General features: G+C 41.6%; 1 protein-coding gene across 1 annotated transcript; it reads left to right on the top strand.

Moving 5' to 3' along the window:
- Positions 1-1245: 1245 nt before the first annotated feature.
- On the top strand, positions 1246-3512 carry LOC121292353 (U1 small nuclear ribonucleoprotein 70 kDa-like; the record flags this gene model as incomplete). Its single annotated transcript, XM_041214205.1, has 2 exons — positions 1246-1314; positions 3453-3512. Coding segments are annotated over 2 exons (129 nt in total), but the record flags the coding sequence as incomplete, so codon positions are not given.
- Between the last annotated feature and the right edge of the window lie 12329 nt (positions 3513-15841).

Below are 15841 nucleotides of genomic sequence, written 5' to 3' on the forward strand. Positions count from 1 at the left end.
AGAACAAAAGAGAGAGAGAACAAAAGAGAGAGAGAACAAAAGAGAGAGAGAACAAAAGAGAGAGAGAACAAAAGAGAGAGAGAACAAAAGAGAGAGAGAACAAGAGAGAGAGAACAAAAGAGAGAGAACAAAAGAGAGAGAACAAAAGAGAGAGAGAACAAAAGAGAGAGAGGAGAGAACAAAAGAGAGAGGAGAGAAAACAAGAGAGAGAGAGAGACGAGAGAGAGAACAGAAGAGATAGCGAAGAGAGAGAACAATAGAGAGAGAAGAGAGAACAAAAGAGAGAGGAGAGAAAACAAGAGAGAGAGGAAAGAAAACAAAAGAGAGAGAAGAGAGAACAAGAGAGAAGAGGGAGAACAAAAGAGAGAGAGAGAACAACAGAGAGAGAGAGAACAAAAGAGAGAGAGAGAACAAAAGAGAAAGAGAGAACAAAAGAGAGAGAGAGGAGAGAGAGAACAAAAGAGAGAGAAGAGAGAGAGAAAACAAGAGAGAGAGACAAGAGAGAGAGCGAAGAGAGAGAACAAGAGAGAGAGAGAGAACAAAAGAGAGAGAGAACAAAAGAGAGAGAGAACAAAAGAGAGAGAGAACAAAAGAGAGAGAGAACAAGAGAGAGAGAACAAAAGAGAGAGAACAAAAGAGAGAGAGAACAAAAGAGAGAGAGGAGAGAACAAAAGAGAGAGGAGAGAAAACAAGAGAGAGAGAGAGACGAGAGAGAGAACAGAAGAGATAGCGAAGAGAGAGAACAATAGAGAGAGAAGAGAGAACAAAAGAGAGAGGAGAGAAAACAAGAGAGAGAGGAAAGAAAACAAAAGAGAGAGAAGAGAGAACAAGAGAGAAGAGGGAGAACAAAAGAGAGAGAGAGAACAACAGAGAGAGAGAGAACAAAAGAGAGAGAGAGAACAAAAGAGAGAGAGAACAAGAGAGAGAGAGAACAAGAGAGAGAGAGAGAGGAGAGAGAGAACAAAAGAGAGAGAAGAGAGAGAGAAAACAAGAGAGAGAGACAAGAGAGAGAGCAAAGAGAGAGAACAAGAGAGAGAGAACAAAAGAGAGAGAGGACAAAAGAGAGAGAGAACAAAAGAGAGAGAGAACAAAAGAGAGAGAGAACAAAAGAGAGAGAGAACAAAAGAGAGAGAGAGAACAAAAGAGAGAGAGAGAGGAGAGAACAAAAGAGAGAGGAGAGAAAACAAGAGAGAGAGAAAGACAAGAGAGAGAACAGAAGAGAGAGCGAAGAGAGAGAACAATAGAGAGAGAGAGAGAACAAAAGAGAGAGAAGAGAGAAAACAAGAGAGAGAGAGACAAGAGAGAGAACAGAAGAGAGAGAGCGAAGAGAGAGATCAAAAGAGAGAGAGAACAAAAGAGAGAGGAGAGAAAACAAAAGAGAGAGGAAAGAAAACAAAAGAGAGAGGAGAGAGAACAGAGAGGAGAGAGAGAGAGAACAAAAGAGAGAGATAAGAGAGAGAGAACAATAGAGAGAGAAGAGAGAGAGAACAAAGGGAGAGAGAACAAAGGGAGAATGAGAGGGAATAAAAAAGAATGAGAGAGAACAAGAGGGAACAAAAGAGAGGGAACAAAAGAGAGAGAGTGAGAAGGGAAAACAAAAGAGAGCGAGAACAAAAGGAGAGGAGAGAGAGCAAAACAGAGAGAGAACAAAAGGAGAGAGGAGAGAGAGCAAAACAGAGAGAACAAAAGAGAGAAAAGAGAGAACAAAAGAGAGAGAGAACAAAAGAGAGAGAGAACAAAGGAGAGAGAGAACAAAGGAGGGAGAGAACAAAGGAGAAAGAGAACAAAGGAGAGAGAGAACAAAGGAGAGAGGAGAGCGAACAAAAGAGAGAGAGAGAAGAGAGAGAGAGCAAAACAGAGAGAAGAGAGAACAAAAGAGAGACAAGAGAGATAGACAACAAACGAGAAGAGAGAGAACAAAAGAGGGAGAAGAGAGAGAACAAAAGAGGGAGAAGAGAGAGAACAAAAGAGGGAGAAGAGAGAGAACAAAAGAGGGAGAAGAGAGAGAACAAAAGAGGGAGAAGAGAGAGAACAAAAGAGAGAGAAGAGAGAGGAAATAAAAGCGAGAGAGAGACAAGAGAGAACAAAAGAGAGAAGAGAGAACAAAAGAGTGAGAACAAAAGAGAGAGAAGAGAGAGCAAAAGAGGGAGAAGAGAGAGAGAACAAAAGGGAGAGGAGGGAGAACAAAAGAGAGGAGTGAGAAGAGAGAGAACAAAAGGTAGAGAAGCGAGAGAGAACAAAAGAGAGAGAGAGAAGAGAGAGAGAACAAGAAAGAGGAGAGAGAACAAAAGAGAGAGAAGAGAGAGAGAACAAAAGGTAGAGAAGCGAGAGAGAACAAAAGAGAGAGAACAAGAGAGAGAGAGAACAAGAGAGAGAGAACAAAAGAGAGAGAGAGAACAAAAGAGAGAGAGAGAACAAAAGAGAGAGAGAGAACAAAAGAGAGAGAGAGAACAAAAGAGAGAGAGAGAACAAAAGAGAGAGAGAGAACAAAAGAGAGAGAGAGAACAAAAGAGAGAGAACAAAAGAGAGAGGAGAGAGAAAACAAAAGAGAGAGAGAGCAGAAGAGAGAGAAGAGAGAACAAGAGAGAGAGAACTAAAGAGAGAGAGACGAGAGAAAGAACAAAAGAGAGAGAGACGAGAGAGAACAAGAGAGAGAGAACAAAAGAGAGAGAGGAGAGAGAGAACAAAAGAGAGAGAGAGAGAAAACAAAAGAGAGGGAGAGACAAGAGAGAGAGAAAAGAGAGAAGAGAGAGAACAAGAGAGAGAGAGAGAACAAAAGAGAGAGAGAACAAAAGAGAGAAAACAAGAGAGAGACAAGAGAGAGAACAAAAGAGAGAGAGACGAGAGAGAACAAGACAGAGAGAACAAAAGAGAGAGAGGAGAGAGAGAAAACAAAAGAGAGAGAGACAAGAGAGAGAACAGGAGAGAAGAGAGAGAACAAAAGAGAAGAGAGAGAACAAGAAGGAGAAGAGAGAGCAAAAGAGAGAGAGAACTAAAGAGAGAGAAGAGAAAACAAAAGAGGGAGAAGAGAGAATAAAAGAGGGAGAAGAGAGAGAGAACAAAAGGGAGAGGAGAGAGAACAAAAGAGAGAGAGGAGAGAGAAGAGTGAGAACAATAGAGAGAGAAGAGAGAGAACAAAAGAGAAAGAGAGGAGAGAGAGAACAAAAGGGAGAGAGAGCAGAGAGATCAAAACAGAGAAGAGAGAACAAAAGAGAGAGAGAACAAGAGAGAGGAGAGAGAGAACAAGAGAGAGAAAGAGAGGAGAGAACAAAAGAGAGGAGAGAACAAAAGAGAGAGAGAGGAGAGAACAAAAGAGAGAGCGAAGAGAGGGAGAACAAAAGGGAGAGAGAGAAGAGAGAGACCAAAAGAGAAAGAGAGGAGAGAACAAAAGGGAGAGAGGAGAGAGATCAAAACAGAGAGAGAAGAGAGAACAAAAGAGAGAGAGAAGAGAGAGAGAGAACAAGAGAGAGAGAGAGGAGAGAGAGAACAAAAGAGAGAAGAGAGAGAGAGAACAAAAGAGAGAGAGAGAAGTGAGAAAACAGAAGAGAGAGAAGAGAGAGAACAAAAGAGAGAGGAGAGAACAAAAGAGAGAGAGCGAGAGAGAGACAGAGAAGAGAGAGAGAACAAAAGAGAAAGTGAGAAGAGAGAGAACAAAAGAGAGTGAAGGGAGAGAACAAGAGAGAGAGAGAGAACAAACGAGAGAAAGAGAGAGAACAAAAGAGAGAGGAGAGAGAGAGAACAAAAGAGAGACAAGTGAGAAAACAAGAGAGAGAAGAGAGAACAAAAGAGAAGAGAGAACAAAAGAGAGAGAGAACGAGAGAGGAGAAAGAAAACAAAAGAGAGAGAGAACAAAAGAGAGAGAGGAGAGAGAACAGAAGAGAGAGAGAAAACAAAAGAGGGAGAAGAGAGAGAGAACAAAAAGGAGAGAGGAGAGAGAGAACAAGAGAGAGGAGAGAACAAAAAAGAGAAGAGAGAGAACAAAAGAGAGAGAGAGGAGAGAGAGTACAAGAGAGAGAGGAGAGAGAGAACAAAAAGAGAGAGAACAAAAAGAGAAGAGAGAGAGAGAACAAAAGAGAGAGAAGGGAGAGTGAACAAGAGAGAGAGAGAGGGAAGAGAATAAAAGAGAGAGAAAAGAGAGAGAAAACAAAGAGAGAAAACAAAGAGAGAAAACAAAGAGAGAGAGGGAAAAGAGAAGAGGGAACAAGAGAGAGAGAGGAGAGGGAACCAAAGAGAGAGGAGAGGGAACAAAAGAGAGAGGAGAGAGAGAGAGAAAACAAAGGGATAGAGAACAAAGGGAGAGAGAACAAAAGGAGAATGAGAGATAACAAAAAGCGAATGAGAGAGAACAAAAAGAGGATGAGAGAGAAGAATAGAGAACAAAAGAGAAAGAACAAAAGAGGGAGAACAAAAGAGGGAGAACAAAAGAGGGAGAACAAAAGAGGGAGAACAAAAGAGGGAGAACAAAAGAGGGAGAACAAAAGAGAGAGGAGAGAGAACAAGAGAGAGAGAGAAGAGAGAACAAATGAGAGAAGAAATGAGAGACTGGAGAACAAACGAGAGAAGATAGAGACAGAGAATAAAACAGAGAACAAAAGACAGAGAAAAAACAAAAGAGAGAGGGGAGAGGGAACAAAAGAGAGAGAGAGAGAGAGACGGGAGAGAGAACACAAAGAGAACAAGAGAGAAAGAACAAAAGAGAGAGAAGGCAGAGAGAACAAAAGAGAGAGAGAACAAGAGAGAGAGAGGAGAGAGAGAACAAGAGAGAGAGAGAGAGAGAGGAGCGAACAAAAGAGAGAGAAGAGCGAACAAAAGAGAGGAGAGAACAAAAGAGAGAAAGAGAAGAGAACAAAAGAGAGAAAGAGGAGAGAACAAAAGAGAGAAAGAGGAGAGGGAGAACAAAAGGGAGAGAGAGAAGACAGAGACCAAAAGAGAAAGAGAGAAGGGAACAAAAGGGAGAGAGGAGAGAGATCAAAACAGAGAGAGGGGAGAGAACAAAAGAGAGAGAAGAGAGAGAACAAAAGAGAGAGAACGAGAGACAGAGAAGAGAGAGAAGAGAGAAAGAGAACAAAAGAGGGAGAAGAGAGAGAACAAAAAGGAGAGAGGAGAGAGAACAAAAAGGAGAGAGGAGAGAACAAAAGAGAGAGAGAGAGAAGAAAGAGAACAAAAGAGAGAAGAGAGAACAAAAGAGAGAGAGAGGAGAGAGAACAAAAGAGAGAGAGAGGAGAGGGAGAACAAAAGGGAGAGAGAGAACAAAAGAGAAAGAGAGAAGAGAGAGAGAACAAAAGGGAGAGAGAGGAGAGAGATCAAAACAGAGAGAAGAGAGAACAAAAGAGAGAGAGGGAGAGAAGAGAGACAACAAAAGAGAGAGAGGGAGAGAAGGGAGGGAACAAAAGTGAGAGAAGAGAGAGAGAACAAAAGAGAGAGAAGGCAGATAGAACAAAAGAGAGACGGGAGAGAGGGCAAAAGAAAGGGGAGAGTGCGAGAGAGAGAACAAAAAGAGAGAGAACAAAAAGAGAACAAGAGAGAGAGAACAAAAGAGAGAGAGAACAAAAGAGAGAGAAGGGAGAGTGAACAAGAGAGAGAGAGGGAAGAGAATAAAAGAGAGAAAAGAGAGAGAAAACAAAGAGAGAAAACAAAGCGAGAGAGGGAGAAGAGAAGAGGGAACAAGAGAGAGAGAGGAGAGGGAACAAAAGAGAGAGGAGAGAGAGAGAGAGAACAAAGGGATAGAGAACAAAGGGAGAGAGAACAAAAAGAGAATGAGAGAACAAAAAGCGAATGAGAGAGAAGAGAGAACAAAAAGCGAATGAGAGAGAAGAAAGAACAAAAAGAACAAAAGAGGGAGAACAAAAGAGGGAGAACAAAAGAGGGAGAACAAAAGAGGGAGAACAAAAGAGGGAGAACAAAAGAGAGAGGAGAGAGAACAAGAGGAGAGAAAACAAGAGAGAGAAAGAACAAAAGAGTGAGAAGAGAGAACAAAAGAGAGAGAGAAGAGAGAACAAGAGAGAGAGAGGGGAGAACAAATGAGAGAAGAAATGAGAGAACGGAGAACAAACGAGAGAAGATAGAGACGGAGAACAAAACAGAGAAGAAAAGACAGAGAAAAAACACAAGAGAGAGGGGAGAGGGAACAAAAGAGAAAGAGAGAGAGAGAGAGATGGGAGAGAGAACAAAAAGAGAACAAGAGAGAAAGAACAAAAGAGAGAGAAGGCAGAGAGAACAAAAGAGAGAGAGTGAGATGGGAGAGAGGGCAAAAGAGAGGGAAGAGAGAGTGCGAGAGAGAGAACAAAAAGAGAGAACAAAAAGAGAACAAGAGAGAGAGAGCGAACAAAAGAGAGAAGAGAGAGAGAACAAGAGAGAAAGAGGGAGAAGAGGAGAGGGAACAAAGGAATAGAGATCAAAGGGAGAGAGAACAAAGGGAGAGAGAACAAAGGGAGAATGAGAGAACAAAAATGAGTGAGAGAACAAGAGAGAACAAAAGAGAGAGAACAAAAATGAGTGAGAGAGAACACAATACAGAGAACAAAAGAGAGAGAACAAAAGAGGAGAGAAAACAAGAGGGAGAGAAAACAAAAGAGTGAGAAGAGATAACAAAAGAGAGAGGAGAACAAAAGAAAGGAGAGAACAAGAGAGAGAAGAGAGAAAAAGAAAGAGAGAAGAGATGAGAGAGAGAAGAAATGATAGAGAGAATGGAGAACAAACGAGAGAAAATAGAGAGGGAGAACAAAACAGAGAACAGAAGACAGAGAGAAAACAAAAGAGCCGGGAGAGAGAACAAAAAGAGAACAAGAGAGAGAACAAAAGAGAGAGAAGGCAGAGAGAACAAGAGAGAGGGGGAAGAGAACAAAAGAGAGAGAAAGAAAGAGAGAAAACAAAGAGAGAAAACAAGCGAGAGAGAGAGAGGGAGAAGAGAAGAAGGAACAAAAGAGAGAGAGAAGAAAAGAGGGAACAAAAGAGAGAGGGAGAGGGAACAAAAGAGATAGAAGAGAGAGAGAACAAAGGGAGAGAGAACAAATGGAGAGAGAACAAAAAGAGAATGAGAGAGAACAAAAGAGAGAGAACAAGAGAGAGAAAAAACAAAGGAGTGAGAAGAGAGAACAAAAGAGAGGAGAACAAAAGAGAGAGAGAGAAGAGAGAACAAGAGAGAGAGAAGAGAGAAGAAATGAGAGAGAAAAGAAATGAGAGAGAGACTGGAGAACAAACGAGAGAAGATGGAGAGGGAGAACAAAACAGAGAACAAAAGACAGAGAGAAAACAAAAGAGAGAGGGGAGAGGTAACAAAAGAGAGAGAGACAGGAGAGAGAACAAAAAGAGAACAAGAGAGAGGGAACAAAAGAGAGAGAAGGCAGAGAGAACAAGAGAGGGGGAAGAGAACAAAAGAGAGGGAAAAGGAGAGAAAACAAAGAGAAAACAAGAGAGAGGTAGAAGAGAAGAGGGAACAAAAGAGGGAGGGGGAGAGGGAACAAAAGAGATAGAAGAGAGAGAGAACAAAGAAATAGAAAGAACAAAGAGACAGAGAGAACAAAGAGAGAGAGAACAAAGAGAGAGAGAGAACAAAGAGAGAGAGAACAAAGAGAGAGAGAACAAAGAGAGAGAGAACAAAGAGAGAGAGAACAAAGAGAACAGAGAGAGAACAAAGAGAGAGAGAGAACAAAGAGAGAGAGAGAACAAAGAGAGAGAGAGAACAAAGAGAGAGAGAGAGAACAGAGAGAGAGAACAAAGAGAGAGAGAGAGAACTAAGAGAGAGAACAAAAGGGAGAGAACAAACGAGAGAGAACAAACGAGAGAGAACAAACGAGAGAGAACAAACGAGAGAGAACAAACGAGAGAGAACAAACGAGAGAGAACAAACGAGAGAGAACAAACGAGAGAGAACAAACGAGAGAGAACAAAAGAGAGAGAACAAAAGAGAGAGAAGGCAGAGAGAACAAGAGAGAGGGGAAGAGAACAAAAGAGAGAGAAAAAAGAGAGAAAACAAAGAGAGAAAACAAGCGAGAGAGAGGGAGAAGAGAAGAAGGAACAAAAGAGAGGGAGAAGAGAAGAGGGAACAAAAGAGAGAGAGGGAGAGGGAACAAAAGAGCTAGAAGAGAGAGAGAATAAAGAGAGAACAAAGAGAGAGAGAAAGAGAGAGAGAGAGAAGAAAGAGAGAAAGAGAGAAGAGAGAGAGAACAGAGAGAGAGAACAAAAAGAGACAGAACAAAGAGGGAACAAAGAGAGCGAGAACAAAGAGTGAGAGAGAACAAAGAGAGAGAGAACAAAGAGAGAGAGAGAACAGAGAGAGAGAGAACAGAGAGAGAGAGAACAGAGAGAGAGAACAGAGAGAGAGAACAGAGAGAGAGAGAACAGAGAGAGAGAAGAAAGAGAGAGAGAACAAAGAGAGATAGAGAACAAAGAGAGATAGAGAACAAAGAGAGAGAGAACAAAGAGAGAGAGAACAAAGAGAGAGAGAGAACAAAGAGAGAGAGAGAACAAAGAGAGAGAGAGAACAAAAAGAGACAGAACAAAGAGAGGACAAAGAGAGAGAGAACAAAGAGAGAGAGAACAAAGAGAGAGAGAGAACAAAGAGAGAGAGAACAGAGAGAGAGAGAACAGAGAGAGAGAACAAAGAGAGAGAGAGAACAAAAAGAGAGAACAGAGAGAGAGAGAACAGAGAGAGAGAAGAAAGAGAGAGAGAACAAAGAGAGATAGAGAACAAAGAGAGATAGAGAACAAAGAGATAGAGAACAAAGAGAGAGAGAGAACAAAGAGAGAGAGAACAAAGAGAGAGAGAGAACAAAGAGAGAGAGAGAACAAAAGAGAGAGAAAACGAGAGAGGGAGAAGAGGAACAAAAGAGAGAGGAGAGAGAGAGAACAAATGAGATAGATAGAAGGGCGAACGAGAGAATAGAGAGAGAACAAAAGAGAGAATGAAAGACAGAGAAAACGAAAGAGAGAGGGGAGAGAGAAGAGAGAGAAAAAAGAGAGAACAAAAAGTGAACAAGAGACAGAGAATAAAAGAGAGGGAAGGGAGAGAGAACAAAAGAAAAGAGAGGAGAGAGAGAACAAAACAAAGAGAGAAAACAGAGAGAGAATTCAAAAGAGAGGGGACAGAACAAAAGTGAGAGGAGAGAAAAGAGAACAAAAGAGAGAAAGGACAAAAGAGAGAGGAGAGAACAGAGAGAGGAGAGAGAGAAAATGAAAGAGAAATGGGAGGGAACAAAAGAGAGAGGAGAGAAGAAAAGAGAGAGAGAACAGAGAGAGCAGAGAACAAAAGAGAGAGCAGAGAACAAAAGAGAGAGAGAAGAGAGAACAAAAGATAGAAAGAGAGAGAGAACAAAAGAGAGAGGAGAGAGAACAAACGAGAGAAGGGAGAACAAAAGAGAGAGGAGAGGGAGAACAAAAGACAGAGAGAGACAGGAGAGAGAGCAAAAGAGAGGAGAGAGAGCGATAGAGAGAACAAAAAGGAGAGAGAATAAACGAGAGAGAGAAGGGAGAGAGAACAAAAGAGAGAGAAGGGAGTGAGTACAAAAGAGAGAGAGAGAGAAGGGAGTAAAATCAAAAGGGAGAAAACAAAGAGAGAAAACAAGAGAGAGGGAGAAGGGAAGAGGGAAAGAAGAGAGGAGAGGGAACAAAAGGGAGAGAAGAAATGAGCGAGACAGAAGGGAGAACAAAAGAGAAGCGAGAGAAAACAAAAGAGAGGAGAGGGAACAAAAGAGAACATAAGACAGAGAGAAAACAAAAGAAAGAGGGGAGAGAGAAGAGGGAGAGAACAAAAGAGGTAGAGACGGGAGAGAGAGCAAGAGAGAGGAGAGTGAGAGAGAGCAAAAGGGAGAGAGAGAGAGAAGAGAGAACAAAAGGGAGATAGAGAGAAGAGAGAACAAAAGGGCAAGAGAGAAGAGAGAACAAAAGGGAGAGAGAAGAGAGAACAAAAGGGAGAGAGAAGAGAGAACAAAAGGGAGAGAGAGAGGAGAGAACAAAAAGAGAGAGAGAAGAGAGAACAAAAGGGAGAGAGAGAGAAGAGAGAACAAAAGGGAGAGAGAAGAGAGAACAAAAGAGAGAGAGAGAGGAGAGAACAAAAGGGAGAGAGAGAAGAGAGAACAAAAGGGAGAGAGGAGAGAACAAAAGGGAGAGAGAGAGGAGAGAGAATAAAAGAGAGGAGAGAACAAAAGAGAGGAGAGAGAACAAGAGAGGGAGAGAGAACAAGAGAGGAAGAGAGAACAAGAGAGGGAGAGAGAACAAGAGAGGGAGAGAGAACAAGAGAGGGAGAGAGAACAAGAGAGGGAAAGAACAAAGAGAGAGAGTAGAGAACAAAGAGAGGAAAGAGAGAGAAGAGTGAGAACAAAAGAGAAAACAAAAGAGAGAAGAGAGAGAACAGAGGAGAGAACAAAAGAGAAAGAAAGAACAGAAAGAGAGAACAAGAGAGAACAAAAGAGAGAAAGAGGAGAGAACAAAAGAGAGAGAAAGAGAGAGAACAAAAGAGAGAGAAAGAGAGAGAACAAAAGAGAGCGAAAGAGAGCGAACAAAAGAGAGAGAAAGAGAGAGAACAAGCGAGGGAGAGGACAAGCGAGGGAGAGAACAAGCGAGGGAGAGAACAAGCGAGGGAGAACAAAAAAGAGAGAACTAAAGAGAGAAGAGAAGAGAGAGAACAGGAGAGGAGAAATAACAAAAGAGTGAAAGAGAAGAGAACAAAAGAGAGAGAGGAGAGAAGGGAGAACAAAAGAGAGAGGATAGAAGGGAGAACAAGAGAGAGGAGAGCAGATAGAGCGAAAAAGAGAGAGAACAAAAGAGAGAGAGAACTTAAGAGAGAGAGAACAGAGAGAAGGGAGAGAACAAAAGAGAGGAGAGAAAAGAGAAGAGAACAAACGAGAGAGAACAAAAGAGAGAGAGAAAAGAGAACAAAAGAGAGAGAGGAGAGAACAAAGAGAAGAAAGAGAAAGAAGAGCGAGAACAAAAGAGAAAACAAAAGAGGGAGGAGAGAACAAGAGAGGAGAGAGAACAAAAGAGAGAGGAGAGAGAACAAAAGAGAGAGGAAAGAGAACAAGAGAGAGAGAGAGAACAAAAAAAAAGAGAGAGAACAAAAGAGAGGAGAGAGAGAACAAATGAGAGAAGAGAGAACAGAGAAGAGAGAACAAAAGAGAAGAGTACAAAAGGAGAGAACAAGAGAGGACAAAAGAGAGAAGAGAGAGAACAAAAGAGAGAAGGGAAGAGAGAGAACAAAAGAGAGAAGGGAAGAGAGAGAACAAAAGAGAGAAAGGAAGAGAGAGAACAAAAGAGAGTGAGAGAGAGAAGAAAGAACAAAAGAGAAAGAGAAGAGAGAACAAGAGAGGGAGAGAACAAGAGAGGGAGAGAACAAAAAGAGAGAACTAAAGAGAAAAGAGAGAACAAGAGAGGAGAAATAACAAAAGAATGAGAGAAGAGAGAACAAAGAGAGTGAAGACAACAGAGAGGAGAGAAGGGAGAACAAGAGAGAGAGGAGAGACTGAAGAACAAGAAAGGAGAGCAGATAGAGCAAAAAAGAGAGAACAAAAGAGAGAGAGCAAACGAGAGAGAGCAAACGAGAGCAAACGAGAGAGAGCAAACGAGAGAGAGCAAACGAGAGAGAGCAAACGAGAGAGAGCAAAAGAGAGAGAGCAAAAGAGAGAGAGCAAAAGAGAGAGAGCAAAAGAGAGAGAGCAAAAGAGAGAGAGCAAAAGAGAGAGAGCAAAAGAGAGAGCAGAGAAGAGAGAGAGCAAAAGAGAGAGAACAGAGAGAAGAGAGAACAAAAGAGAGGAGAGAAAATGAGAACAAAGAGAGAACAAGAACAAAAGAGAGAGAACAAAAAAAAGAACAAAAAAGGGAGAGAGCAAGAGAGAGGAGACAAGAGAACAAAAGAGAGAAGCAAGAGAACAAAAGAGAAAGAGAGAACAAAAGAGAGAGAGAGAACAAAAGAGAGAGAGAGGAGAGAAGGGAGAACAAAGAGAGAGAACAAAAGAGAGAACGAGAAAGAACAAGAGAGAGAACGAGAGAGGAGCAAACAGAGAGAGAGGAGACAAGGGAGAAGAGCGAGAGAACAAAAGAGAGAAGAGAGAGAGAACAAAAGAGAGAGAACAAAAGAGAGAGAGAACAAAAGAGAGAGGAGAGAGAACGAGAGAGAGACCAAGAGAGAGCGAACAAAGAGAGACCAAAAAAGAGAACAAGAGAAACGACAGAGCAAAAGAGTGAACAAAAGAGAGAGTGAACAAAAGAGAGAGAGGACAGAGAGAAAAGAAGAGAGAACAAAAGGAGAACAAAGGAGAGAAAACAGAACGAGAGAGAGAGGAGAGAGAGAAAACAAAAGAGAGAACAAAAGAGAGAAGACAGAGAGAACAAATGAGAGAACAAAGGACAGAAAACACAAAAGAGAGAGGTGAGAAGAAAGGATAGAGAGAGCAGAGAGGAAACAAAAAGAGAGAACAAAAAGAGAGAAAACAAAAGAGAGAGAGTGATAGAGAACAAAAGAGAGAGAACGAGAGAGAGAGAAGAAAAGAATGGGAAAAGGGGGGTCACCGCCACCTCCCACTTGTGTAAGCTCTTCAGCATCTCCCCCACCCATCCCCCCCAAACACTTACAGACCAATTAGCACCACCCCTGCCCCTATGGTCTGGCCAGCAATCCTCCACCCTCACTGTAGTTGTCATCAGCAGATCACCCACCCCTCTCCTTGCTCCCCCATTCAAAGTGTCATTAGCCCCATGATAGAGAAAAAAATTGAAATGCGGTCTCTCGTGTAACAAGTTGGACAACCCTGAGTTAGAAGCATCAAAGAGGAAGGCATAAAAAAAGGGGCAGCCACTCTGCTGGGAGTGTGCTTTAGAGCCCCAAATAGAGGGAGATAGGAGAGCAAATATATTGGCCAATTTTCTGAAAAGTGCGTAACCAGTAGGGCAATAACAGTCGGGGGATTTTAAATACCTTAATATTAACTGGAATAGAATCTGTATAGCACAATTGGTGTAAAAGTTATAGAGGGTACAGAATTTTTGAAATGCATGTATAGCTTTTTTTTAGCTAGTACATAGAAAACCCATCAAGAAACAGGACAGTCTCAGACTTGGTTTTAGGGAATAAAGCTGGGCAGCTGAAAGGATTATCAGTGGGCAAGCATGCTGGCTGTAGTGATCATAATTTAGTTAGATTTAACATAGTAATGGAAAAGGAAAAAGGTAGACCAGGATAAAAGTTCTCAATTGGGAAAGGTCAAATTTACAAAGCTGAGATGTGATTTAGTGAAAGTGAACTGAGAACAACTATCTGAAGGCAAGTCAGTGTCAAAGCTGTGGGAGGCATTCGGGCGGGCGGGGTGGGGGGGGGGCGGGGGGGGAGAGAGGTAATGAGGATTCAGAACAAATGTGCTCCCACAACGAAATATAGGTGGTACTTCCAAATCTACAGTCTCTGGATGTCAAGGAGCATACAGAAGTCAGATACGGCAGAAAAGGAAGCTTATGTCAGTTACCAAGAGCTCAATACTACAGAAGGCCTTGAGGAATTATAGAAAGTGCCAAGGTGAAATTCTAAAGGAAATTGAAGAATCATAGAAAGGGCATGAGAAAATATTAGCAAGTAACGATGTTTTATAAATGCATAAAAAAAAGAGGATTACTAAAGAGCAGGGTTTATTAGAGATTAAAAAGGTAACCTGCCTGGGGAGGTGGAATAACTGAAGAATATAATTCATGCATTTCTGAATGACAACTAAGGACAGTCGGCATGGATTCATTAAGTGAAGGTCATGTCTGACTAACTCAATGTGTTACCCCCACCTCCCCCCCCCCACCCCTCATAAAATTCAAAGTTGATGAGGTAGCAAGTTTGATGTGGTTTACATGGATTTTAGCAAAACTTCTGACAGGGTCCCACATGGCAGACTGGCCAGAAAAATGAAAATCCATGTGATTCAAGTGGCAAGTTGCATCTGAAACTGGCTCAGTGACAGAAAACAAAGGGTAATGGTGGACAGGGACTTTTATAACTTGAAAGGCTGTTTCCAGTGTGGTTGCTCACGGCTCAGCAGTTAGTTCCTTGCTTTTTGTGGCATCAATGATTTAGACAAATGTAGGGGCCATGACTAAGAATCTTGCAGTTGAAACAAAAAGTGACTGTATGGTTGATAGTGAAGATGATTGCAGGATAATCCCAATAGACTAGTCAAGTGGGTAAAAAAAGTGGCAAATTCAATCTGGAAAAGAAAAAAAATGGTAAGATGCTGAGAAATGTAGAGGAACAGAGGGACCTTGGAGTGCATGTCCACAGATCCTTGAAGGTAGCAGGACAGCTCGTTAAAAGGCACCTGGGATACTTTTATTAGCTGAAGCACTGACTGGAAAGATCTTCGATTCATCAGGAATATTTACTGGAATCAGGTAGCGATGATCAGATATGAGAACAAACTCAGTGATTGGAAAACAATCAAAACAGGGGTTAGACAAGGCTGCATTCTCTCACTGGACCGTTTCTCCCTATAGAGAGAACACATTCTATGAGGAATTGAAGGGGTGGATGGTGTAAAGGTAGGAGGGAGAATCATCAGTAACATCCGCTATGCCGAAGGCACAATACTTATAGCAACAAATGAAGGAGACTTGCAAAAATGAATCGATACAACCATAAAGGAAAGTGGTAGATAAGGGCTTACATTCAACTGCAAGAAAAAATACACTGTGGTAATGAAAAAGGAAAACAGCATTCCAGTATGCAACATCACAGAAAATGGAAGCTAGTTAGAACACGTCATAGTAACATCTAATGTCAAAAGCAGTACTGAAATCCAAAAAAGGATTGGACAAGCCAAAAGTATTCTTACAAAACTAAGCAACAACCTAAGAAATGCCAGTTTGAGTCTTGAAACAAGGATCAATGTACTAAAATGTTATGTCTGGTCAGTAATGAATTATGGATGTGAAGGCTGGAGCATTAGGAAAGCTGAAAAGAGAAGCTACAGCTTCAAAATGTGGTGCTTAGGAAGGATGCTAAGGGTAAGTGGGTGGAGAAAAGAACTAATGAAGTAGTATTGAATGAAACCAGAAGAACAAAAGAACTCTTAAATAATATCAAAGAAAACAGACAAGTGGAGCTCTTTGGACATGTTATCCCCATGCAGAAGGGTTGGAGTGTCTAATCACCACCAGAAGAATTAACAGAAGAAGAGCAAGAGGCTGACAGCAAAGAAGCAGCTCAGCAACATTAAAGACTGGCTTAACCAGAACTCCAACAACCAAGTCATCTGCTGTAGCTGCGATCAGGAAAGTTTGGAAGACCATGGTCACCTATGCCACTCGACATGGCATTTAGATGATGACAATAACATATAAGAGAAGGGAGGTTATGTCAGAACTACATAAAGCACCAGTTAGGCCACAGCAAGAATACTACATACTGGTCACTGCATTATAGGAAGGATGTGATTGTACTGGAGAGAGAGGATAGAGGAGATTTAGGAAGGTGTTGCCACAAATTAAGAATTTAGCTATGGGAAAGCTTGGGACTAGGGGTTGTTTTCTTTGGAACAGAAGAAGCAGAGAGGAGATTTAATTGAGGTATGTAAAGTTGAGGGGCTAGATTGAGTGGATAGGAAGGACCCATTTCCTTCATCAGAAAGATCAATAACTGGGGGTATAGATTTAAAGCAATTGGTAGAAGGATTGGGGGAGCAGGAGAAGGGGGGGCTGAGGTTAAAATTTTTCACCCAGAGGGTGGTGGGCTCTAGAGTACACCAGAATATCAATCAACAACACCTTCTAAAATTTACAAAGAACTGAGTTCTGACATTTTCTAACAAAGCAGCAAAACACTGTCCAAAATTTAAAAAAGTCAACTTGAAGATCATAAGGAGGAAGACGTTTCTAT

This window comes from Carcharodon carcharias, chromosome 20 (assembly GCF_017639515.1).
Source record: "Carcharodon carcharias isolate sCarCar2 chromosome 20, sCarCar2.pri, whole genome shotgun sequence".
In the NCBI taxonomy this organism is placed as follows: Eukaryota; Metazoa; Chordata; class Chondrichthyes; order Lamniformes; family Lamnidae; genus Carcharodon; species Carcharodon carcharias.